Source organism: Mchenga conophoros, linkage group LG1 (genome assembly GCF_057382185.1).
Source record: "Mchenga conophoros isolate Kocher_MC1m ecotype Shallow Benthic linkage group LG1, M_conophoros_male_GT1.1, whole genome shotgun sequence".
Lineage (NCBI taxonomy): Eukaryota > Metazoa > Chordata > Actinopteri > Cichliformes > Cichlidae > Mchenga > Mchenga conophoros.
Genome location: NC_140526.1, coordinates 34324486 through 34351444, shown reverse-complemented (window position 1 = coordinate 34351444; position 26959 = coordinate 34324486). Strand labels below are relative to the sequence as shown.

The 26959-nt window shown below is 40.7% G+C and overlaps 1 protein-coding gene across 1 annotated transcript in view; it reads left to right on the top strand.

Annotated features, from left to right (window-relative positions):
• The window catches only part of LOC146583683 (protein kinase C-binding protein NELL1-like), a 307223-nt gene that overhangs the window by 63992 nt on the left and 216272 nt on the right, over nt 1-26959 (top strand). The window contains exon 4 of the mRNA XM_085275922.1: nt 9988-10158. Coding sequence (XP_085132048.1) covers nt 9988-10158 — 171 coding nt within the window. The remainder of the gene's footprint in view (nt 1-9987; nt 10159-26959) is intronic.

Sequence of the window (26959 nt, the reverse complement as noted above, 5' to 3'; positions counted from 1 at the left end):
GGAGCTTGCTTGGAAGTTTAGGGTTTTTTTCGCTGTAAAAAGATGTTTTCTTCCCACGCACAATGCTAATGGATGCTAATGTTTTTGTCACTTTTTATGCAATCAAACTTAACCCTTGTATGGTGTTCGGGTCTGTGAGACCCGTTTTCAGTTTTTTTCAAAAGAAAAATTAAACAATTAATTATTTTTTCAACCTGAAATTCATTGGCTTTGGCTTATTTTCTGTGAAGAACATGAATCTGAACAAATTTTCAATGACCTCATACTGTACCTCCCCCCACGCATTTACATTACATACAAGGTGTTCGGGTCCACTGGACCCAGGTCTAGTAAAAGTGTTGAAAGTGTAGGTCCTGTGTTCCCACACTCTGTCTTCCTCCTTTCTGGTGCTGCTGATGGTGTTTTCTTCCCCTCCTGCTCGCGCACAAAGTTGCAACATTGTTGAAAATTCAACTATCAACACGTCTGCTCTTACATTCCCACACATTTTACCCTCTTTCTTGAGGGATCCAAATTTTATTTTCTCATACCCTGTCCCACCTGCAAATTAGGGGCATAATACTATAAATAAGACTTTGCCGGTGTGGTTCTTTATCACAACTGATCAAGATGGCAAAAGATTATCTGCTGCAAGGGCCATCCAATTGATTTTGGAAGAGAGAGGGGCTTCTGATGATGATGTTGACAAAGAGGTTTCAGAATATTTCACATTTCTGAGTCTGACAGTGACTTTGAAGAAGAGGATGGGTTGAGCACCATTTAGTAACAAAACAAAGACGAGTACCCCATCTGCAGCCAGCTCCAGGACCAGAACAAGCCCACCAGACAGCAAGTGAAGAAATATGGATGTCAATAACTGGTGAAATTGAATGGTCTTCTTGCCCAAGAAATGAGCCACCCTGCAGAGCTGCTACTGTGATAAGCCAGGGCCAACACGGCTGACAGTTACTCATGTGCAGGACATCAAGTCTTCATTTGAGCTTTTCATCCCAGATTCCATCCAGAAAATTATTCTGGATTGCAGTAATCTAGAAGGAAGGTGTGTTTTTGGAGAGAGGTGGAAGGAGATGGACCAAATCCATCTAAGAACCCCAAAGGCCTACTTTGGGGTTCTTATCCTTGCTGGAGTTTTCAGGTCCAAAGGGGAATCCACAGAATGCCTGTGGGATGCAGAAACCGGCAAGAACCTTTCCATGCATCAATGTCTCTGGAAAACTTCCACAAAATTTCCAGGATTATCCGTTTTGATAACCGAGACGACAGACCAGCTCGACGGCAGAGAGACAAGCTAGCTGCCATCAGGACAGTGTGGGATAAGTGTGTGCACCACCTCCCCTGTTTTACAACCCTGGGCCTAATGTCACCATTGATGAGCAGCTGATGCCATTTAGTTGTGAAACATATTGCTTCACGTGTAAACGTGTTGTGTCTTTCCACTCACTCCACTTGATTATAACTGATTTTTTTTATAACATTTTATATAAAAGAAAAACGAGAAGCACATTAATTCATAAATGTGATCTAATAAAGGTAAAGGGAAAAAATTAACCATGTTTGCTGTTCATATGGCTTGTAATTGGGATGAAGTAAACATCTGTTGAGTAATTTAACATAAAATTGTTTGATAGTGTTAATTTGGAAAGCCAAAACTCTAGCGGGTCCACCAGACCCATGAACACTGGCTGAGTAACAAAAATACGAACACCACACAAGGGTTAAAGTAAGGTCAGTACTTCTACACTTTTTAAACGCTGCACGCTCATACTCTCTCCAGTACTCGATGATCCACTGTTGATCTGCACACAGCTGTTGTCACAACCGTCGCACTTGCTTACTTCCCTGTCATGAGACATTCTCGCAAAAAAATCACGGTTTTAGTAGCGCAGTAACGCAGCGTTCCTACGGGAAAGTAAAGATAATCCAAGTACCGTTTTTGCAATAGTAATCCCTTACTTTACTCGTTACCTGAAAAAAGTAATCGGATTACACTGCCCATCTCTGCTTATGAGTACCATATAATAAAGGTGCTAGATGATGAGCAGTGGGGCATATGATATATGATGCTATATAATTCAAACTGATGTAGTTGTCTTCTTGCTCTTTTAGCCACCAATGTTTCCAGCTTCTCTTTTGATTCTGGTCAGAGGCAGTTGGTAATACTACATGAAAAGGGCAGTATGCACAGTGCCCACAGAGACTGACGCAGCAGATCAGTCTCAGATTCTGGCGTTAATGTTAAATACTGAGAAGCAGAATTTGAATTTCTTTAATCAGAACCAGAGTCAGTCTTGGCAGCCGGAAAAGGGTGGAGTGCCCACTCCGGGTCGGGGATGAGTTCCTGCCCCAAGTGGAGGAGTTCAAGTATCTCGGGGTCTTGTTCGCGAGTGATGGGAGAAGGGAGCTGGAGATCGACAGACGGATTGGGGCTGCGGCTGCAGTAATGCGGACGCTGCACCGGTCCGTCGTGGTGAAGAGGGAGCTGAGTGTAAAAGCGAAGCTCTCAATTTACCGGTCGATCTACGTCCCTACCCTCACCTATGGCCACGAGCTGTGGGTAGTGACCGAAAGAACGAGATCGCGGATACAAGCGGCGGAAATGAGCTTCCTCCGAAGGGTGGCTGGCCTCTCCCTTAGAGATAGGGTGAGAAGTTCGGCCATCCGGGAGGGGCTTAGAGTAGAGCAGCTGCTGCTCCACATCGAAAGGAGCCAGCTGAGGTGGTTCGGGCATCTGGCAAGGATGCCCCCTGGGCGCCTCCTGGGCGAGGTGTTCCAGGCATGTCCCACCGGGAGGAGGCCCCGGGGCAGACCCAGGACACGCTGGAGAGATTATATCTCTCGGCTGGCCTGGGAACGCCTTGGTATTCCCCCGGACAAGCTGGAGGAGGTGGCTGGGGAGAGGGAGGTCTGGACCTCTTTGCTTAGGCTGCTACCCCCGCGACCCGACCTCGGATAAGCGGATGAAGATGGATGGATGGAGAACCAGAGTCGTGCTAACTCTGCCAACACACAAAATATGTTTTCCTAAACGTTTCCTTTCAACATAATACAACTTGCCATTAGAACACTGTAGCCGCTGTACACTTGTGTAGATAATAAATGATTAATGATTTGAATAATTATTCTTTATTATTGACAACGTAGTGTGTTAAATTGTATAAAACAACAAATGTGAGCACGTTTTTACGTGACCACAAACTTTTAAGTGGTACAACATTTAACAGATAAATATGAAAATCAAATCGATTGGAGTTTGTAGCACAGTGGAGGCAAATCAAATTTTGTTTGTGATGCTCATGGCAAAGGAAAATTTGCACATTTAGAAGTTGAAGAAATCTGATTATAATTCAGGATCCCACAAACAAGAACTGGGAAACCCTTACAGTATATGCTCTATATGATATATTTCAAGTCATGTGTTAGGTTTAAGATACGATGACCATGAGCTTGTACAAGGACTGAACTTACAGTCCTTAAGGCATATGAGAAATTTCTAGAGAAAAATATATCAGAGTACTTTCAATCAATGTTTGTGCCATGTGTCAGTGTGCAGAATAATTTCTTTATGTTATCTGTGTGTCTCTTCACACTACCTTCAACATCCAGGGCATTAGAATATATGAATGATAACTGGATCCTCTTTCTTGACAGTGAGATGCGAGCCCAACAAAATAGTATTCTCACTGTGCAGTAGTGTGTATGGTTCAAAGCATTTTTCTTTTCAAAATTAATAATGGATCACTGGACTCTTTGTTTTTGTTGCAAACCCAGGGAGAAATATCTCACACACTAGGCTGTTCCACCTTAGCTCTGTAGTCTGCAAATGTAATACTTTGTTTGAGTCTCTTTTTCTCTCAGCAGTGTAGTTTTTGGCTTCAGCAGTCAATCAGTGTACGGTCTCATATTTACTAGGGTAAATATGTTGATTTTGCTCTATGTCTCTACAGATTTGTAAATAGGTAAATTTCCAGCTTTTTCTATGGAATTACAGTGTAATTATTAGAAATGTCTTTCCTAGAGCTTTTTTTTTTCATTTTCACAGGACAATGCTGCTTGGAAGTACACGTTTTTGTTTGTACAAGTCTTTGTCCCTGTGAAAAATTAAGTGCACTCCTACTGCTATAGAAATAAAGAGGGTCAGAAAAGCCAGATGCTGCTAATCGAATGCACTCGATTAGCTAATCATCAGCAAGTGTGAACACCACTATAAAAGCAGAAGTTGGAGCTTGTCTTGTGTTAATACACAATTTTCCCAGGGCTGAATATCTCGGGAGATAAGACACTTCTTGACAGACTCTGCGAGCCTCAGCTCGTGTGTCTAATGTTAAAGGTTCACGACAGTGCATTTAGATAAACACTAAAAACGCATGAGTTCTTTGGAAGGGTTGCCAGGACTTAAGTGGTGATTTTGGTCATAATCCACAGCATATCATCACAAACACCTCATACCAACTGTAAAGCACAGTGGTGGTGGGCTAACAATTTGAGGTTTCAGGTTTAATTCATTGAGTCAACCAGGAACTCTTCTGTATCTAAAACACAACTGCTGAAAAAGAAAATAATCGAGGTATTGCGATAGCCCTCAAAATTCAGAGTTTAACCTGATTTAAATAACAGAAGCATTGCTATACAAAAAAATCCTCCAGAATGATGTGAGAAACTGATAAACTAATATAGAAAACAATGACTTGAGCTAGTACTGCTAAAAGTACCTCTATTAGCTATTCAATCATGGCATGTACTTGTTTTTTTTTAATTTATAAAGCAAAGTTTGGGATTGTTTTAAGCCTTGCCCTTTAGTATCTTAACAAATTTTAATTGTTTCATGAAGTTAATTTTTCCCTGCAACTTATTTAGGTTCCGAAAATGGAGGATTTGTAATGTCTAATATTTTACTATCAACTCTAAACTTATTCTAATAAAAACAAGCCTCCCTCTATTCCTGCCAACGAGCTTTCACTTTTGTTTGATATGCAAACACTTTTTTCCCCTGAAAGCTATGCATACTCACATTAGGCGTCTGTTTGAGCACAGCAGTTTCTATTAGTTAAAAAAAAAAAAGTGGCTTTGTACAATGGTGGTTATTAAAGGATCAGCAATGAAAAGAAAGCATTTAAATGGTGATAAGGCTCATTTTTTATATTTTGTACAGAGAGCACCAAAACAGATATGTCATTTTTATTAGCTGTCAGCCTGCGCTGCTCATAACAAATGGACTGCCTGCCAATAGATTATTCTCCTTCATTAAATATGCTGTAATGCAAGAATACAATAGCTACAACTAAATGCTTCATAAAATAAATGCTCGCTGTGAAGTGGAGTTAATGCCTTTGATGATTATTTCATGAGTCAAATCAGGATTTCTGCTCGTTCAGAAATTTCAGGCCTCTTGAAGCCCAGAAGAGGCTTCCATCAGTGAAAGAGGCGAAGCTGGAGCACTCTCATTCTCTTTTTGCTCCTCGTTCAATGCAAATGATTCTTCTCCAGCTGACAAGTATCAGTGGCTCCGTGTCCTGCAGCATGATGGAGTCGGGCTGTCAGGCTGGTGCCCGTCGTAGGCCTAGAGTGATGTATTCATTTAATTCCACAAAAGGTGACACGCTGTACAAAGTCAACCTTCCAGTCGCACCCTACCCTTTCTCTTAAACATGCACACATGTTTGTAATGAAGCCGTCTCTACTTGAAGTGTGGAAATGCAATTTAATGTTGTAGAAAAACATTTCCTCATGATGCCTGTTAAATTACTGCATGATAATTGTTTTAGCACTAACTCAGCCTGCTGTGTGGGGGGTTGATGGGCCATCATTAGCAGTGTGGAAGAGGTTTGAACTGAACCCTAAGATAGCATGTACTGATCATCACCATCTCCTTTCCTTTGTCTTCTTGTTTTGTTGCAGCAGTTCAAATGTTTCATTCAACTTAACAAAGGTACTCTATTTGTTTGGAACTTCTAAGATAAGACATTTAAATAATTTGAACCAAAAGGGCATCATTCTTTGCGGTATGTGGGCCATGTGTAAGTTGTGTGCAGCCACGGACCAGTTGCAAACACACTGCTGGCCCAGATGTCAGCTTAATGTGTACCTTAATCAAGCCATGTAATAGCAACATGTGCCGGAACATAATAGTGCAAAAGTAAGATGACAGAACGCTGTTCGGATAGTGAATGGACTGATTATTTTATAGCGCACTTCCTTTCCCCCTTATTACTCAGAGCTCTATACAACATGCCATATTCTCCCAATCACACACTTTCTCTAAACTGAGTGCTTCCTGACTACATTCACACTCTTGACATGCAAGAGAAGCCAGGGATTGAACCTCCAACCTTCCGATCAGTAGGTGACCTGCTCTACCGCCTGAGCTACAGCCGCCCACCAGCAAAGAGGAGTAAACCGTCACTAGGTTTTGGTTAAAGTGTACACTCACAAACCTGTCAAACCTGCATTTGAAACGTTGGCTACTATAGCAGTATAGTATTGCAAATGGCATTTGGGTCATCTAACTAAAATAGAAAAATAGGGACACAAATAGTGCCATCATTGCCAGACCTAGCCCACATCTGGTTGACATACACTCTGCCATGATACCGGTCAGTCAGAAGTGCCAGCTTGATGCCAGATCCGGGCCAGACCTGTTTTCTATGGGCCTGGGCCACATAAACCAGACCACAATCGAGCCAGATATTGCATGCCATCACGTAGACAGTGCCATCTATCCCAGGCCTGGCCCATATCTGAATGACATACGTCTTATCATACCAGAAATCAACCAGCAGTGCCGGCTTGATACCAGATCTGGGCCAGACCTGCTTGCTAAGTTTCAGTGACTTAGTTCATTTATTTGTACATTTATTGAGATGCATTTGTTATTACAACCTAACATTATAGGGTGGCTTCGGCTCAGGAGGTGAAGCAGGTTAATAAAAGATTGTTGGTTTGATCTTTGGCAGGTCTGAGTTGTCCTTTGGCAAGATACTGAACCCAAAGTTGCTGCCGATGCATTCAACAGAGTGTGAAGGTGTGTAAATGTTAGGTAGCACTCAGACATAGAAAAACGTGCTTATATAAATGCACTGGTGAATGAGACAGGTTGTATAGCAGAAAAGCACTATATAAGAGCCAGTCCATTTTCATTAACCTGAGGTTTTGGTTGGTGTTGGGAGAAAGATTAGGGTTTTTGATGCCAAACAATTCATTACTTAATTACAATACTCACGCAACAGCCAATCTGAAACCCTGTGTAAACTCTCATAACTTTGTTTATGATATGATAATGTAGCCTTGGTTAATACCAAATAAATGCATGTCATTTGGATTCAAAATGACATCATTAAAAGAAAAACACATTCATGAAGCTCCTTTGCATGTGGGTGGCAGCGTCAGTCTTCCTTAAAGCTATACAGGAGTGTAATCTTTTAAGCGTTCTTCAGTTTATAGATTGACTTCTCAGTTCAACTTTGACCCACTGCACCTACATAGTTACAGTATGTGTGCACACTTTTTCTTTTTTTTGTCAAGTTCTTCTGAGCTCTTCCTGTCCTATAATTCCGATTGATATTCTGTGGAGTAGGTCCACTCTCCCTTTTCATAAATATGCATGAGAGCTGTCGAGCTTTGGTATTGAATTGGCTTGATCCCTGTGTGAGTCTGTGTTTTTTGGGTTGGTTTTTTTGCTTCTGAATATATTGGGATAGGTGACATTCTGGGCTATGTTTGGTTATATATTAGAGAGCTGTGTTTGCCAGATGTGGTGTACCTTCTGTGTGTGAATGTGTATGTGTGCTTAAGGCCAGAGGTTCCAGAGCTGGGGTCACTTTCAGCCGCAGGGAAGCTGAAATGTCACGACTTGTTGCCTGCGGCTCTTGGGCTGCTGCTGCTGTTTGTGCCTGGTTGGCTCTTAATTTAGCGTGCCTGATGAGGGTGGAGAGTAGAGCACACATGGTGCAGGGAAGAGCTAAAGTTAAACGCCTGCAGTCACACTGTAAAGTGAGGGTAGTAGGTAAAACTGAGAGAGAAAGCCCCCCCCAATCTTTGTTTGAGCAATCTGTTCATCTTTCAGCCGCATTTCAGCCCAAGGTCCACTCTCCTCTGCCATTTCGGAAACACCAAAATTTAGAATTTGTTGCTGACCCAGTTTTAGTTTTAAACCCTGGGTATATGTTATGGTCTGGGCAAGAGAAAACTGAGACTTTTACAGTGCACAATTACTCACTTGGGGGTATTTTTGCTGTGAGTTGTGAGTTGCTATGTACTGAGCAGGGTGATGGATAAATTTCCTTCTCTACAGTTCAGAAAGTTCTGAGACTTTAAGATAGGAAGACACAGACACCTGTGTTCTGGTGCCTGATAGAGCCATATTTGGGTCGCATACTCATTTCCCTGGAATAGATAGTGATCCAGCCATATTTGCATTGGAGCCACTCTCCATCTACCTTTTCTGTTGCTATGTATTCTCAAGTCTTATCGTAACACTTTCTCCAAAACCAAAAAGGAAATATCATTCTTATCATTTTCATCCTTATTGCAATTGTGATCTTGCGGGGGGTTTACAGGGTTCCATCTGTAAATGACTGCTGGTCAGCAAACCTGGGAAACCCACAGATAATTGGAACTATGGCACGAAACCGCTTCCAAAACATCATGCAACACCTACGCTTTGATGACAAGTCCACCCGCTGTGATCGAGCAAAGACTGACAAGTTTGCTGCAATTTCCAGTGTGTGGGGATCATTTGTCACCAACAGCATCACGTGCTACAACCCTGGTCTACATATCACCGTTGATGAACAGCTTTTCCCATCAAAGACTCGGTGCTGTTTCCTGCAGTATATTGCAAGTAAACCTGACAAGTTTGGGATCAAGTTTTGGGTGGCTTGCGACCTAAAATCCAAGTACATTTGCAATGTCTTCCCATATCTTGGCAAGGACCCCAATCGTCCCACTGGGGAGAGACTTTCTGAAAATGTAGTAATGAGGCTGATGGAACCATTCCTAGACAAGGGCAGAAATGTTACCACGGATAATTTTTTCACCACGCTTTCACTTGCACAAAAACTTCTTAGACGGAAAACCACCATCCTCGGCACAGTCAACAGGATTCGCAGGGAAATTCCTCAATCCACTAGACAGACAGATCGCAATGAATTCACCACTCAGGTATGTTACAGGTCTTTTGTGGTTCTATGTTTATGTGTTTCATTGTGTGTAAAAGGGCTATGGAAATAACAATTTATCTTATTTCTTAGGTGTTTTCAACCTCTGCTGCCACGCTGACGGCGTATGCGGCCAAACGGAAGAAGACAGTCTATGTTCTTAGCAGCATGCACAGCGTGGTTCAGACTGATAACACCACCAAAAGGAAGCCAAACACTGTCTCCCTTTACAACAAAACAAAGTGTGGCGTGGATGTGATGGACCAGATGGTTCGGGAGTACACTGTCCGCAAAGGAACACGGCGCTGGCCAGTCGCCGTGTTTTATAACATGATTGACATGGTTTTTTGTACTGTTTTTATCAATAAATCTCAGCAACAAAGGACATACACCCATGTGTGTTGATTTCTCCCTAAGATGGCAAACTGAAACACTCCAAGTTGGTGACTTTTGGAGATTTATTTCCCTGGACGATTGAGAATGCATCAAGATGAAACACAAAAGGAAGTGCACAGCTTTTAGCAGCTCCCCCACGCCCTCAATCACACACCCCCACTCCCCTCCCTCCAGAATTCCCAGATAACAACCCAATTTACATATGAATGACTAGCCAATTTAGCTTCCACTTGGCTGAAGCTAAAGCTTAGCTAAAAGCCATTTGGCTGCTCTCCGGGTTTTAAAGGTAGAAAAAGCCAAATGGCAGTCCGTGGGGGTTTAAAAATCTTCCAACCTGCTTTTGGATAAAACCTCGTACACATAATGTGTTTTCTTTGAGTTTCCCCTTCCTTTGTTCAGGAAACTGAGCATCTGTGACCTGTGACTTCTCCCCCTGCAGCTACTTCGAGCTGGAAAGCAGCGGGGTGAGAGAGGAGATCCGCTATCACTACCGCTTCAAAGGCAAGCCACGTTCTGAATCCTTCCCCTACCGCCTCGCTGATGGCCAGTGGCACAAGATCGCCCTTACCATCAGTGCCTCCCACCTGCTTCTGCACGTTGACTGTAACAGGTAACACACACACATACCGCTCTTGAGCACCTTCACATCTCTGTCACAAGAGACTGTGCTGAGTAATTTTTCCCATGCTCCTTTGAAGTGACATGTCTAATGAGCTGCCTGTGTTTATCAGGGTAAATATTTGTTCAGTGCATTCTCCTTGTGGAGAGCAGGGTGTTAGCATGGCTGACAGTAAAACATTCAAGGACAGACTAACGAAGAGAAAGGCTGTATACTGATATAACATCCTGTGTGTCTCTGTATAGGATGTGTCTTCAGCTCACACCGTTGTTTAATGAAGTGGAAGGTACCGATGATATAATCGCCACATTGATTGGCCAGTGAATACCCTTATCTAAAGAGAATACTCGAGGCTGATCTGTAAACACGCACTTCAGTTGTGACAGTCTTTCTCAGCCCTCACATTCTCTCCTGAGACCCATGAAGGCATCACTTGTCCTTTTTTTAAATACAGTTGCTAGACAGAACAAGCAGGCTAAATTTGAGTGGAGGTAATGCTCTGTCACCACTTGAGGATGAAAGACGGTACGATGCACGCGAGGATTGCGCTCTAATATTGATTTTTCCCAGATGCCTATTATACCCATCAGGCTGGTGGTTTGTCAATTAATTATCACTGCAGTGGCTGTCTCTCTGATGATAGTCTGGTGAAGATGAAGGAGGGCATCAGAGTGTTATTGGATAGAAAAAGATCAAAACATAATTTGAATCAAAACGTTTTGCTTATGCTGTTATTTTGAGCAGGGCTGATGTAATTAATACAGTGAAATTGAATGGGTTGGTTTGGTGCTATTAGTCATTAGCTTGTGGCTGCGTGTGGTATAAAAGTGAAGCCTGATACTTAGCGTAACTGTCTGAGCAAGTGCCTGTGACTGTGTCTAAATCCTACTCATTTTTACAGAGTCTAGTCACTAATGCTTTTTTACCCCCTCAGCTGTGAAAGGCTGATGGGCATCCTGCCAGGGTGGCGGGTGGGCAGTGTGGACACCCAAGTTTGTGAATGTGATAACTTGAGAACAAGGTTATGTAGGATGCTGAAATTCATAGCACAGGTGCATCTGCCAAACATCTTAAATGAGTAAAAATTTCAGTGATCCCGACCTCAAGGTCAAGGCCAGAGATCAAGTTTTCTGAAAATCTGATATATATGTATGTACTTAATCAGGTCATTCAGCAATACAAACATTAACTTTGCACTGATGCCCTTTTTCTCATTTACCAAGACATGCAAGGAATTTGAAGGCCTATATTTAGAACTGTAATGTCAAGGCAAGAAAGAGTGTGAATGTCAACATGCTTACCAAGCCACTTACTCCATGTGTCTGGGTCAGGTTCACCACCTCATCAGCAGACACTTTCAGCTCTTACCTTTGTTTGGTCATCTGAATTCACTGTCATCTGCAGCAATGCCAGCTAAAGCCACATGCCACTCAGTTTTCAGAATGTCTTTAAAGTAGCAATCACAGCTCATGATGTCTTTCATCTGAGCAACAACACCGCACTTTAGTCCGTTGTGATGCTCTAACAAGGGGATGTTTTTCCCAGCTGCCCCAAGTGTCACCATCAGCTCCTCTCCCACCGTAATCTCAGAATACACGGTGAAACCTAGTTGTGGCTCTGTCAAAGTGTCAAACAACAAAAACAGAACAACTGTTAATTCGGCCTTTTCTACAATACGCTAAATTTGACTTTCATCTACAAGTGCAATTGCCTGTGCGTCTTTGGGGCAGATAATTTTAAATCACCAGTGCTGGGTAAATACAAGAAACCAAAAGGTTTATGCAATAAACCAAAAACAAAAAAACTAACGATAACCCACAAAATCTACTGTACATCTACTTTCATGTCACTGACTTTTATCTGTGACATTATTCAATATTTTTATCTGTAAGTGTGCATTGATAAAGCTTGAAATTGTATGTTTGTTTGTTTTTTTGATAAAAATTTAGTATCAATGAATGACCAATCAGACAAAGCTGTCTATAAATCTAAACACTGTATTGATTTATATACAGGATAGTTTTCATCACAAAGGTACAGTTATATTTCATGTTTGTTTAGAATAATAATACAAATTAACTCAATGCCACACAAACTTAGACAAAGAATAATAGTCAGGAAGTAAATCTGCGTTGACAAAACAAGCGAAATAAAAATTGCATATTCATATCCACCCAAACTGAGCCTTTCATATTCTTCGTGTTAAGAATATTTACTTATTCAAACTAGCAGACCCATTAGCTTTGAATTTTTAAGAGTATAATTTCTGCACTAAACCACACTCTATTGATTTCAAGGCTCATTAAATGCTTTTAAGTGTCTGTAAATGGGAGATGGAGCAATTTATTGTCATATCCTCGGGTGGACTTAAACTTGTAGTGTTCCTTTGGCTTTTCCTTTACTGATGTCTATTTTACAGCCAAACACAAGATGTTGTTGGGTCTCATAGACTCATGTTTAACTGCAAAATCAGTAAGTCAATAAGGCTCAGAATTACAGTACAAAGAGTAATGATATAAAAGAAATTATAAATGAAATATTAAAGACATCGTTTTATTTGGGGGGAAATACGCTGATTTGCTTTATTGGCAAGCATTAGACAAAAAAAAAAATCAATATCACCTTCATGTCTGCCGGTTGAATATGAAGCAGAAGACTTGATGTACCTTCTCTTTGGAGGTTACCAAAGGACATTCTAGGAAATTAATATCACCCTCCCCAATGTTACGTTTCATTCTCCTGCTTTTGCTCCGATGAATGGCTTTAAAATAATAATTTCAGTTGCAGTAATGTATTCAGACACAGTTTAAATGTCTTTGACCCACATCGCTCATCACCATAATAATTTTTTAAATGAACCGAATGTTCCCCTACGCACATTTTGGACATTGTTCAAGTTGGGAAACGAGACTTGTTCATAACTGCCCTGTTCTCTAGATACTGCTGTCCCTTCATGAAGTTTGACAGATCCATGTGAACAATATTTTTTATGTGTTTCTGAACTCATTTCCATATCTTATACTTATAATTCCTCTGGTATTGTGGAGGGTAGCAGCTTCAGCATTTACATGTCATCTTATTTGACTTCCTTGTGCAGGTCCCTATGCCCAAACGGAGGGCTCTTACCTTGGGTTAGGATTTGAAATTACTCTGATGGTGGTTCAGAGTCCTGAAAATTCATGGAATTTTCCTTTCTTCCTCTGCTGTCCTTGTGTAAGATTGATTGAAAAAGAGGAAAATATTATTTGAAGAACATGTGGACTATACAAAGTGGGATGAAGCCTGTCAATAAACATAAGACATTTACCAGGAAAAGTGCTGCATAATAAAGTTCTGATTATATAGTATGCCACATTTGAAGTTATTAAACGGTATAGCTGTGTTACGGCCTCTGGCCTTAGGTGGCCCCGCCTTCCTCTATGGCAGACCTTCCCAAAGTGTGGGGCCCGCCCCCTAGGGGGGGTGCAGAGCCATGGCAGGGGGGACGCGGGATGAAAAGGGGGGGAAAAAACAAAACGCTTGGACACTGCTAGCACGGGCGCCTACAGAAACGCAAAGCAGGAGATGAAGCATCACTGAATATGTTTCCAAACCAACTTCATTCTAAGCCAAAGACTAGAAAATATGGTGAAGCATGTCTGCCCTTTGGTTTCACCTGCACAAGTGCCAAGGTAGGTCTCCCCTGCAGAATTGCTTTTCCCTTCGTCAGGAGCAGCGCTGGGCTGTTTAAATCACGGACAAACAGTATCCCACATTCGTGATTTTTAGTTCACAAACACTTCTCATAATGACTAACTACTGCTGACATTTTGGAGATGTTAGCTCTTTATACAGTAAAGTTACAGCGGGATATAAATAATATCAGGCTGATCCTGCCACGATTTGTTCCCCTGGTTCAAATCACAGACAAACAGTATCCCACAGTTGTTTATGTTTTTAAACCTATTTTGCACACAGAGGCATTTTTTGAAAAATGTATTGATAGCAATGTTGAATATTATTACACAGGAAAAAAAACAACTACACGTAAAATAATCACATCGTGACGCCTCTGCCTTTGTAAATGGAGGGTCAGTAACTGCGTGTGTATATGTAAGCGTGTAAAACCTGAAGATAGAGACAAAATACTGTTAATCTGACTATCTGCCATTCTGCAATTCAGCTCATGTAAACAATAACGTAGCGCACAGCGTGACGAACTCTGTATTCCTCGTCCACACGTAAACGCAAAAAAAGGAGTTTTAAAAAAATCTCCATTTTCGGTGATTCGAAATGCCGTTTACATGTGGACGAAACAGCTGCGTTTTCAAAAATACTCGTGTAGGTGTGGACGTAGCGTAAAAGAGTTAGTAGTTTATTTTCTTACTACCTGTAATTTATTGCAGAGTACTTGTATTTGCTTAATTGTTTACTAAATGTTTGAGGTGTGAAATAAACCGCAATGGAGCCGGGTCGTAACATAAGTGGGGGCTCGTCCGGGATACTTATATGATACTTAAATGAATTCTAATGGTTATGATAATGTTAACCATAAAACACCTTGATGACATAATAATTGAAATGATTCCAGTGTAATTACAGTTGAGATTTCAAACGGATTTGACAATCACAAAGATAAAAAAAAATAGTGAAACTTAATATTAGTTATTTTAAGGAAAACATTGATATTAAAGTATAGATGTTGAACTCGTATGTACTACTCAGTAGGGGACATCAGATAGACATAGACCATGTTTTAATGTAGGTCCTACCTATTTTATATACCTCTTTTATATGTTTCCTGACAGACAGCTCTAAGAGGGAATTGCCCTTTGAATAGCTAATTAATAACACTTGGTTAATAAACCACGATAACTAAATGTTAAATTAAAAAATGCTAATGCATGAAGGTGTCAGGTTACTGGAGCTGGAGGTAAATATAAGGATTTTTCACCCTCATTGTTATTGTTCAGTCAGGACAGCGCGATGATATTCTGTCCTTCAAACACACAAAATATATATCTTAGTTGCTCCAATGCAGAGATTTTGGAAGTAGGCTTTCTGCCACACAGCGTATCCATTAAGTAACAGCAGACAACCGTCCAGCCAATCCTTTTAACAACAAAATCAATCCATTCTTGCCTCCTAGCAAGATGGCGGCGCGCACAGACGCAGCGGCTCACTGCTCTTCACGTTCGCTGTTTTGTTTTTTACTTTTTCTACGTGTATCTGTGTGGATGTGTGTGTTTTTTATCATTATACATCGAGTAGAGTCCACCTACAGTCGTCAGGACCTTCTGAGTTTGGGATTACGCTGTGAGCATTACATCGGACTATCACCACTTTCACGGCATTCCGGAGGACATAATAAGAGCTCCAGGGTCTCCGTGGTTGGTTCTTCCCAGCGGCAAGACAAAGAGGAAACGTAAACAAAGGAGGCAAAAGCGTGGCTGCAGGGCGGGCCCATTAGCTCGGCTAAAGAAACAGCCATTTAAGCCACCGCTTCCGAGTATTTTCCTCTCCAACGTCAGGTCCATAACCAACAAAATCGACGAACTGAGATTACAAATTGCAGTCAATAAGTGTGTACGGGACAGCAGCATAATATTACTCACAGAGACTTGGCTGCAGCCATCAATTCCGGACTCGGCTGTTGAGCTAGCAGGCCGCACGGTCCACCGTCACGACAGGAATGGCCACTCCGGTAAGATCAAAGGAGGGGGTTTATGCATCTACACCAATGACAGCTGGTGCAAAAACACAAAGACTGTAGACAGCCACTGTTCCCCAGATTTGGAATATTTGACTGTGAAGTGCAGACCCGTCTACATACCTCGCGAGTTTACTGTTGTCATGGTAACGGCCGTGTATGTACCACCCGATGCTAATGCTAACTCGGCCATGGAGGAGCTGCACAAGACAATAAGCAACCAGCAGAACTCCCATCCAAACGCAGTGCACATTATAGCTGGGGACTTCAACCATGCTGATTTAAGGTCAGTATTCCCCAGATTTGAACAGCATATTAAATGTGCAACGAGGGGGAAAAACACATTTGATAAAGCCTACAGCAACATCCAAAAGGGCTACAGAGCCGCCGTGCCTAAAGTCAGCCACAATTGTCCCACTGCCAAAGCATACTAACATTAGCAGCCTCAACGACTACCGACACCTGTTATAATGAAGTGCTTCGAGAAACTGGTCCGACATCACATCATGTCCTGTTTGCCACCCACACTCGACCCGCTCCAGTTTGCATACAGAGCTAACAGATCAACTGAAGATGCCATCGCTACAACGCTCCACACCACCATCTCTCACCTGGAAGTGCAGGGCCGTTACGCCAGGCTGCTCTTTGTTGACTTTAGCTCTGCTTTCAATACGATACTCCCGGACAGACTAATAGTTAAACTGCTGGAAATTGGACTTCCTTCCACCACCTGCCGCTGGATCAGAGACTTCCTCTCAGACCGTGTACAGAGAGTTAGAGTGGGGCCTCATCTTTCCTCAGCCCTCAGCCTCAACACCGGCTCTCCACAAGGCTGTGTACTGAGTCCCCTACTGTACACTCTGTACACACTTGACTGTGTTAGTTTCCAGACAACACAGTCATCAAGTTTGCAGATGATACCACCGTGGTGGGGCTCATCTCAGGGGGAGATGAGACTGCGTACAGAGCTGAAGTTCAGAGGCTGTCAGATTGGTGTGCAGATAACAACCTGGACCTCAATACCACCAAAACAAAAGAACTGGTAGTTGACTTCAGAAGGAGGAAGTCCGAGCTGCATCAACGGGGAGTGCGTGGAAAGGGTCTCCAGTTTCAAGTTTCTGGGTGTGCACATAGACACAGACCTCCAATGGAGCTCTAACACCTCTGCGGTCTTAAAGAAGGCCCAACAGCGTCTCCACTTTCTGAGAATCCTCAGAAAAATGGACCTGAAGAAGGAGCTGCTGACCGTCTTCTACCGCTGCTCCATTGAAAGTGTGCTGACATATTGCATCGGTGTGTGGTTCTCCAGCTGCACCACAGCACACAGAAAGGCACCCCAGAGGGTCATCAACATGGCCCAAAAACTCATTGGACATCCTCTTCCCTCCCTGAAGGACCTGTACAGCACTCGCTGTCTCAAGAGGGCACGCAGCATCCTACGGGACTGCACACACCCAGGACACCGGGTGTTTAAGTTGCTGCCGTCTGGCAGGAGGTTCAGGCTGCTGAGGTCCCGAACAAATAGACTCAAGGACAGCTTTTACAACAGGGCAATAGCCCTGATCAATGTAAATAGCTGACCTGACTGGATACCTCCCTGGACTTTTTTAGGGGGGAGGTAACAATGTTTAAAACAATAATATTTATATTTATAACAAGGTGCAATAATAATTAATGTGCAATAATAACAGTGTGCAATACACATACACTTATTCTTCTTTTTTATACTAAGTTAATATACTGTGTTGTGTTGTTTGTTGCGTTGTGATGTGTCATATCGTGTCGTGTTGTGTTATATGTAGTGCCGACGTAGGACAGTTTTTTTCAATTTCATTGTACTACTGTACAATGTATGACTGTGCAATGACAATAAAGAGTTATCTTATCTTATCTATCTTATCATTTCATTTGTGTGTTATGGCTGATTGTTCTTTAGAAAATATGTAGCTTATTCTAAATGACACCCAGATGAACCCATATTTGTCTGAATTTAGTTTGTTAGATTTATCACTTTGGCTCAAATGACTGAAATATAAATTTAGCTCTGAAATTTAGTGTCCAAGCTCTCGTCTGGACTATGATCAGACATAATAAAAAAAAAAGCTTAATTCTTGAGGTCTTCTAAAGACCCAACACTGTGTCACTTTGAATGTTTGCTCTGCTCTGATCATCACCTCACAATTATTTGGTGTTGACCTAACAGTGTCTACACTAATAAATCCAGATTAATCCAGGGTTAGAAGTGCTTGACCTCAGTGTTTTTTCTTTCTCCACATGTGTACTGCTGTGAACTCTTTCTGTGGACTCATCCTCATCTTATCTGACAATACTCAGTCTCTGTCAGTAATTATGCTCCTTCTGTGCATTGATTAATGTAGCTTGCCTCAAGGCTTATCAGCTTGGCTCAGCACAGTTTGTTCACATCTTTTTTCTTTCAATAACAACCTAATAAATGCTCCCAATCTGTTGCATGGAGATTTATTTTACAAGTCTGGCAAAGCTACACTCCTTCTTATTGTCTCTTAAACATTAAGTGAATCTGAACAATTTCACTTGTCTCTTGATTCTTAGATACATCTGTGAACACCAGATAAAAGATAGAGAATAACCTTGAAAGGATCATGAGCCAAAGGAAACGGTTATATATGAAAGATACATGAGAGTGAGACTTGTGTTGTTGTTAAAACTGACAAAAACGAGATACTGGAAAGGGGAAAAAGACAACTTACCTGTATTTTTTGCACCTAACCTAAAGGTACTTTTGGCAGCTACTTTTTTTCATTTGGGGTCATCACATCAAATTAATCCACATATTTGATTTGGCTCAGATTTTATACTATATGAACTTCCGTGTAGGAACTCTTTCATTTATCTGGGTTGGGCCTGGCAGAATACCACCACAATACTTCTGATGTATATCCAAAAAAAGAAATAAAAATATAAAAAAACAGTAATGTTGTGAGTCTTTTGTTGTTCCTTTTTTCCATTCATTTACTTTAACATTCATCAGAGTTGTACACCACACAAAACCTCATCACTACTTAGACGCAAAACTGAATCCTCCAATCACTATGATGTCATTGCCATTCTACTTTTACTTTTAGTTCATTATCATAACTTACAATGATAGTCTCACTAAAAGTCAAAGTCACAGACATTTAGTCTAAGATGTGCTGTTCTGTCTGTCGGCTGCTTTGTGAACAAAACTTGGTATAGCTTACCTGTCAGGATGAAAAATGAATTTTCTGCAGCATTTTAGGAGCATTTCAGTGAACAGCTCAGACATTTGTAAATAACAACATGTTGCACTCAGATGTGTGGAGGGAAAAGATAGCTGCAATATGTTCCCTTAAACAAAGTCAATGATTTTGGTCAGTTATCTAGTGCCTACATACACTGGTTTTTACTCTAACACAACACTCAAAGCATTTTTTACTAGAAGCCACATTCACCCATTCACACACATAATCATAAAGTTTTTATTATGCACCTTAAACTATTTCTTTCTCTCTTGCTATCACATGCACACTTGAACTCCAGTTGATGGGGTTTGGTTTCTTGGTCAAGGACACCACGACATGCACATGAAAGTGCTGCGCATCAAACTTGCAGCTCTTTTTGATTGGTGGACAACCCCCTCAACTTCTTCAGCCACATTTTTTTTTGCCTGGTTGCCCTTGCTTCCACCTATCATTTTATTATCAAATGTGTTTTGTGAGATCAGTGTGTTATTTTAGGTATTTGTTTTTCACACACCTTGATTTGTAATACTTGCATTAGTGCCACTGCAGAGTCTAGACAAGGCCAGGTGCAGTAATTGTGATTTCTAATTTCTCCTAATTGAATTATAGGCAGACATCCAGCACATACACCCTTTCTACACACTTGGTAAGCTTTTTGTGTTTGGACCTAATTGCAGTAATGACAGTTACACTACCAGGTGGTTGTCCCCTACTTGCAGAAGGTCATGTCGTGCACAGACTGGCTTGTTCTTCCCAGGGGCTCTTTTTCCTCTTTTCAGTATTTTCGTTCTTACTCCTGGATCTGTTTTCTTTTTCTTTTTATTCTTTGACTCTCATAGCCAAGGCTCTGCTGCATGTATGATCTTTAGATGTGAGATGAAAGTCAACCTGGAAACTAACTGGGTTCTATTCCACTGCCGCCTTTAGGGTGGAGCCATATAACATTAAAATGTATGCCTCACAGTGGTTAAAAGGGGTTGATTTGATTGTTTAGGAGTGCCTCATTTGTTTTCTGATCTCAGTTACCACTGCAAACATAAACTCATCATCACTTTGTTGATGTTTTTCAACTTTGTTTTGTTTTTTGTACAGTGAGATAACTGTAATCTGTTTTGTACTTGAACAAGTGCATTACACTCAGGTGTAGTATCTTATGTCAACAACAGCAAAAGCCAGATGCCTTTCATTCTGAGCACTCTAGTATATTATTGTCTTTCAGTGAAAACTATTTTAATTTCTGCGCTCAGGTTTCATATTCTTTGCCGAGGCTGATCCACCCGACAGATGTGTGGTAGCCTCTGTCACCATGTCCAGTATTCTGCTGCTCCAAAAGTGCAACAAACTATCTGTGATTCAGTGCTCATGCCCTGATCAAGTGAAGTATTTTACTTACACCATCAACAGCATGGTTAGTTTTTAGCAATGACTTACACAACACCTCGTAGTGAATAACACAATGTAAAAATACCCAATTTCAGTTCTGGATTCAGTTCTATCACTTGACTTTACATCCAGGTTCAACATATTTCCCCTTCAGCAGCCTAATCTTATTGCAGCATAACCAAGGAATGTTTTAGGGTCACCTAATTAAGCTTTAATATACACTTTAATATACACAGGAACATGAAAAGTTTCATAATAATCTTAAAAGTAGAGCGAGTGTCTGACTCCAGAATCCAACCATCACAGCTCTTGTGCAGTACTATGGTAAAAAAAGACAAAATTGTCCACTGACTGAAGATCCAGATTTGCCATAATGTCCTGAGTCTGACAAAGGTTTAGATGTCCATTCCTATTCTAAATGAGTTGAGTTCTTGAAATTCTCTGCGTATTTAGTCTCCTAGTGGCGCTTTATACTTTAATCCTTAAACATAGCAATCTTCTCTCCACAAGCTAAACAGATGGCTTTACCTCTAGCTACCTCTAACTACTTAGAAACTCATGTTTTGCTAAAAACTCTAAATTGCATCAATGTTTCTTTTTCAATGTAAGCTGACATCTGTTTGTTTGATGTTAGCAAGCAAAGGGCTGTTCTAAGGTGAAACTGTATTTGCTTGCACACATTTGCAAAATGTAAATTGTAAAAAAAGAAAAAAAAGAAAAAAAGATCACCTTCAAAATAAAAACATTAAAGTTTATTTTGATTTCCAAAAAAACTGCAAACTACAGTAAGCCATTCTCTGATGATGATATTTGATGGCCAAAATGGAATAAAGTGCATGATTTGTATTTAATTATATTTGAATCTTAATTTCCTGTTGACCTCACATGGGATGGTCAGGGATGGCAAACTGACCGGATGTGGCCTGGGGCAGTGCAATGCGCTGGTCTGTCTTAATACAAGGTTAGTAGCTTTATCCTGAGCTCATAATTGCATTTAAGTCTTCATTAGTGGGTTTTGTTCTTTGGTTGTCATGGAAACAGGCCTGGGCAAAACTTGCTTCCTGTTATTTGGTCATGCTTTTGCCATAATTAGTGCACAGCAATATTCTCAGAGGAAAACCCCTCCAGCAAAGATGATACTTTCATAAACACAAAGTATAATATATGTGTTTATAACATAATTCCTGTATTACAAAAGAACCAAAGAAAGCATTTTTAAAATGGTCCATTTGTCTAGTTTTGATGGTCTTTCTGTCAGAACAAGAACAACATCATAAGTTGTCTATATGCAACTTACAATGCTATTTACACAAATGCAGATTAATTTCTATTTCTTGTTGTATTGGTACAGCATCATTGGAAAAAAAGACACATACTAAAGTAAAGATCTGAGACACCAATGACATGGAAAAAAATAGACAGCTCAGTTGAGTTCTTCTTTGCGGATGAGAGTGAAAATATTTTCTTTCTTTTTTTGGCTGCACTTTGTATCAATATGCAGTGCATACTTTTGTCAGATCTGAGTTGTGTTCACAGTGTAGATGGTACATGTAGTTTTGTCACACTGTTTTAGTTGTGAATCCCTGTTAAAGAGATGCACACAACAAAATGAAACACAGCAAAGGAAAATTAAAAAATGTAAAAAGATATTCTGTGCCTGGAATACCTCACCTCCTGGGTGAGGTGTCCCGGGCATGTCCCTCCGGGAAGAGGCCCTAGGGCAGACCCAGGACTCCCTGAAGAGATTATATCTCTCGGCTGGCCTGGGAACGCCTTGGTGTCCCCATGGACAAGCTGGAGGAGGTGGCCGGGGAGAGGGAGGTCTGGCCCCATGACCTGGCCCTGGATAAGCGGAAGAGGATGGATGGATGGACACATTCTTATTTTTGTACATGACTTTTATCACTCCTAAAAAATTGCAGAGTCACATCTCTACTACAAAACTGAAAGTAAGTGCACTTACAGTGTGGCTTATAATCCAGTGCAAATCAGAAATAATATATAATTAAAGTTAATGTGATATATAGAAGTCAGAAGTTTGGACACAACTATGGTCAAAGATGAAATATGGCCTCACTATCTAAACTGTATGTTACATTTTGGTAGTTTAGCTATTTTACAGTCAAAAATTAATGCTTTGGGTTTTTTTGTCTCTGTGTTTTTGTATCTGAGGCTACAGATCATTTTACATTTAAACTGTTATGTAAAGGGGTGCATCATTATGTGTGCTTACTTTTTGTACTCTCTCTTCTAGAGGTTTTTGTTGTAGAGTGTGTGGGTGTCACAGCAACAGACTTTGAACACTCATCACTGAAAAACTTTACTTACGGATAAGCTGAACAACTGAATAACAATTGGACCTGATTTAGAATTTTTCAAGTTCACTGTGGAGTGAGTATATACTATACTATACTCAGGTAGTATGAATTCTGACAGGATTATTTATTCCCTTGTAATATAAGGTCAAGGATTTGAATACATAGATTTATTGATACTGCTCCATTAGCTGCAGTGAGTGGTTGAATGATTTCATTGACTGTTAGGGAGCACAGCTTTATTTAGCTGGGGAATGAGGCAACTGCCTGATACTGCATAAAATATAAATATCTTAAGTGAAGTATTACAAAAACTGCTCTGGATTCAACTATACTGTAATGACAACACCAGAGACAATGATGTGAGACTGTAGAGGGCATAGAGTAGATTCAAAGATCTGTGAGATGATTCAACAATTTTTGGTGATCCCTTTACTTTAGCACTAACATCAGGCTGTTTTGTTTTTTCTTCTTAAATGGAAACTGTTTTTAACTGTTTGATGTGTTTAAATGTATTTATCATATGCAATAAATATGGAAGCTGTGCTACAGCAATATTAAAGCCAGGAGGTTTAAGTTTCATGACAACTATCTGATGTTTTTCCTGTGTTTGTATGGTTGATCTTGGGATGCTCTGGTATCTATCCTCAGTCCAGAGACCTGGGAATTATGTATGTTTTATCTATAGACTTCCTATAGGTTTTCCCTGATGATACTTCCTACTTTTCTTTAGTGTGCCACTAACTTTCTCCCCATGAATCTGTTCATTAGCAGGTCTTACTGTTAGGTAAATACAATGATTAGACATCAACAAAACCAAAATACTGTACACCCTTACTATGTCCATAGGAATAAAGAGGGTCAATAGCAGCCAGGTTCAGTGGATCAAATGCACTAGATTCATTGCTCATCAGCAATGTGATTTGGCAGTTTGCTGCTCTGGAACATTCAGGTGTGTGTTAACACAATGCCAAGAAGGAAAGACATCAGCAATGACAGAGAAGCAATTGTTGATGTTGATCAAATTGGGACGAGTTATAAGTCCATTTACAAACAGTGTCAAGTCCATTTTTCTACAGTGAGAAGGATACAAAAATGAAAGAATTTAAAACGGTTCCCAATCTACCCACAAGTGCATGTTCAGCGTCAGAGCATGCAGTGGTCAGAGATATTGCAAAAAAACAAAAACAAATCCAAGAGCTACATCTTAGGCCCTACAGGCCTTAGAAAAAGACTGAACAAATTTGGCTTGTTTGGAAGAGTTGCCTGAAGAAAGCCTCTTCTCTTTAAAAAAAGAACATGGAAGCAAGGCTTAGGTTTGCAAAACTGCATCTGAGCAGCTTCTGAAACAATTTCCTTTGGACAGACAAGATTAAATTGCCAACCGTGGCGACCGTGGCTCAGGGGGTTGGGGATCGCATCTGTGACCGGAAGGTCACAGGTTCGATCCCTGGGCCCTCTGTCCTGGTCATTGTGTCCCTGGGCAAGACACTTTACCCTACTTGCCTACTGGTGTTGGCCAGAGGGGCCGATGGCGCGATATGGCAGCCTCGCTTCTGTCAGTCTGCCCCAGGGCAGCTGTGGCTACAACTGTAGCTTGCCTCCACCAGTGTATGAATGTGAGAGTGAATGAATAGTGGTATTGTAAAGCGCTTTGGGTGCCTTGAAAAGTGCTATATAAATACAATCCATTATTATTATTATTATTATTATTAAAGGGCCATAATGTACAGCACCACGTTTGGTGACACCCAAATACAGCATATCTGCACAAACACTGTCAAGCATGGTAGTGGTGGGATAGTTATTTGAGATTATTTGGTTTGGGATTACTTTAAAACCACAAGAACAGTCATGACCGGCCCAATCAAAATTCAGGCCTGAGACCACAAGCCTCAATGAACTAAAACAATGCTGTAAGTAAGAGTCGGCTAAAATTCCTCCACAGCATTGCCAGAGACCAATAAAGTCATGCAGAAAATGATTACATGAACTTATTGCTGTGGTAGCTCTACAAACTGTGGAAACATGGGGTGTATTTCACACACATAAACTGTCATAATATGGCTTAGTTTTTGTTAAATAGTCCTGTGGTATAATGTGTCTTGTGTTGATGTTATGTGAGGTGGTATTTAAATAATTTTAGAGCATGGTAAGGGCCAGATTAATTTATTTTACCTCCTGATATGTAAAACCTTTGAATTGAAAAGTATACTTTGTTATTCAGTGTAGTACAGCTGCACAGCACGAGATGAAAATTTGGCTCCTTTGTTCCAAATAGCAACAAATTTGTAATGTCTAACTGGGCCAGCTGTGAGCTGATAAAGACTGCATGTTACATCAGCTTCCCAAGGTTCTCCCTACATACAGTGGTTGGGATTATTAGCACACGGTTGATTGTGTCTTTGAGCAATCGTATTTCTTTTTGAAATTCCCTGCTGTACAATTATCATAGAAGCCAATGGATAGTGGGTCAAGACAGACTTAGAGGAGCAGATGCATGAACAGCATGTGGGAACATGGCAATGGAAAAGCATTTACAGTATGTGGCCTGAATTAACCAGAGGCTAAGTGAAAAGTTGCTTTAAAAAAATGTTTTTTCTGGCCCAAAGTTTATTGCCAGTTGCGTCATGCTTCTTTTTCTCTGTCTGACTTGTGATGGTTGTGTTGAGTGATGTTCTAATTATGCTTTCAAAACAGCTGAATATCAGGGCTGATTGCTAGTTGCAACACAGAGTCTGATTAACTGTGGGAAAATTCGTACAAAATAGAAGATTATGCAAATAATATAAAACTGACTTTCTAACCTGCCTGACACATGGGAAGGTCAGATAGAGCTTGCATGGAAGAAATGCTGCAATGTTTAGTTCTCTAATTGATTTGTTTGTAAACACATAATATCATTTTGATCAGAACAATTGCTCATATAATTTACAGGCAAATTACCAAAAATTCTCTGATTGTAGCATCCCAAATGGAACCACAGATTGAAGCTTTTTCTCTGTTTTGTGTCACATTACAGAAAACATCCAATTTGTAAAGTTGCCTGTTGGTTTAGCAATTTAGAGATGACAAATTAAGAACTTAGAATTTGGACTTGCTTCCTGGTTTATATTTAAATAATCGGGATAAATATTTGATTTGGAAATGTGTTGTGATGTGCTCTTTCTTCTCCTTTGAGTGGAACTATGTTCTCCTTTTTTGTTTCCTTGTTTATCTTATTTATCTTTCCATTGTAGTGAAGTTACAGCTTCTCCAGTGCTTCAAATATGTGCAGTGGGTCTGAGAAGTACACTGTTCCTTACAATCGAGAGGAGGAAAACCTTTAATACTTTTTTGCTTTTCTGAAGCCATCGTGATCTACTTCACATCTATACAGTTTCAAAATAAAATATATATTGGCCATCTCACTACACACTTAGCTAATGAAGGAAGACGGACACTTGGAGCTCTCCCCCTTAAAGATCTCATAATAATATGATATTTTTTTTGTCCAGCAGCCAGACAATGACACTCTGCTTTGCTCATTAAAGAAGCCAGTGAGCTGGAAGGGTTTTTTTTCTTACCTGTTAAGCAGTTCATCTGCCCAGCCAAAACTATCATTAGGATAAGGGCGGGAAAAAAATCCGTTAGAGTGGAATGGGACATTAGGTTAATGACAGAGGTGCAAGGAAGCTAAGTTCTTATGAAAATATGGTTTTGTTTCCTTTTGTATTTCCCAAATATTGCAGTGTGATGTTTCTATATAAATTATACAGGTTTTAAATAGAGATGGACCGATCCGATATTACGTATCGGTATCGGTCCGATACTGACCTAAATTACTGGACCGGATATCGGAGAAAAATAAAAAATGTAATCCGATCCATTAAATATCACGAAAGCACCTCACAAAACTTGCAACACGCCCTAACTCACCTCAGAACGTTAGCACGTCGGAGCAGTATGCATCACGTGATAGAGCGGCTGTGGCATGCGGGACCTGTCGGTGCTCTGGATAGCATGTGGAGCTTCGCTAGCAACCCGGCATTTCATCTCCGACAAAGTTATCCCCGAGAGAAGTAAAGCAAGTGTGTAAGTCCATCTCTGAATGTTTGTAAAGCATTCCTGCGTTAAGCTTAACAAGCGATATATGGAGCGACTGCCTCTTCTTGCTGCTACTT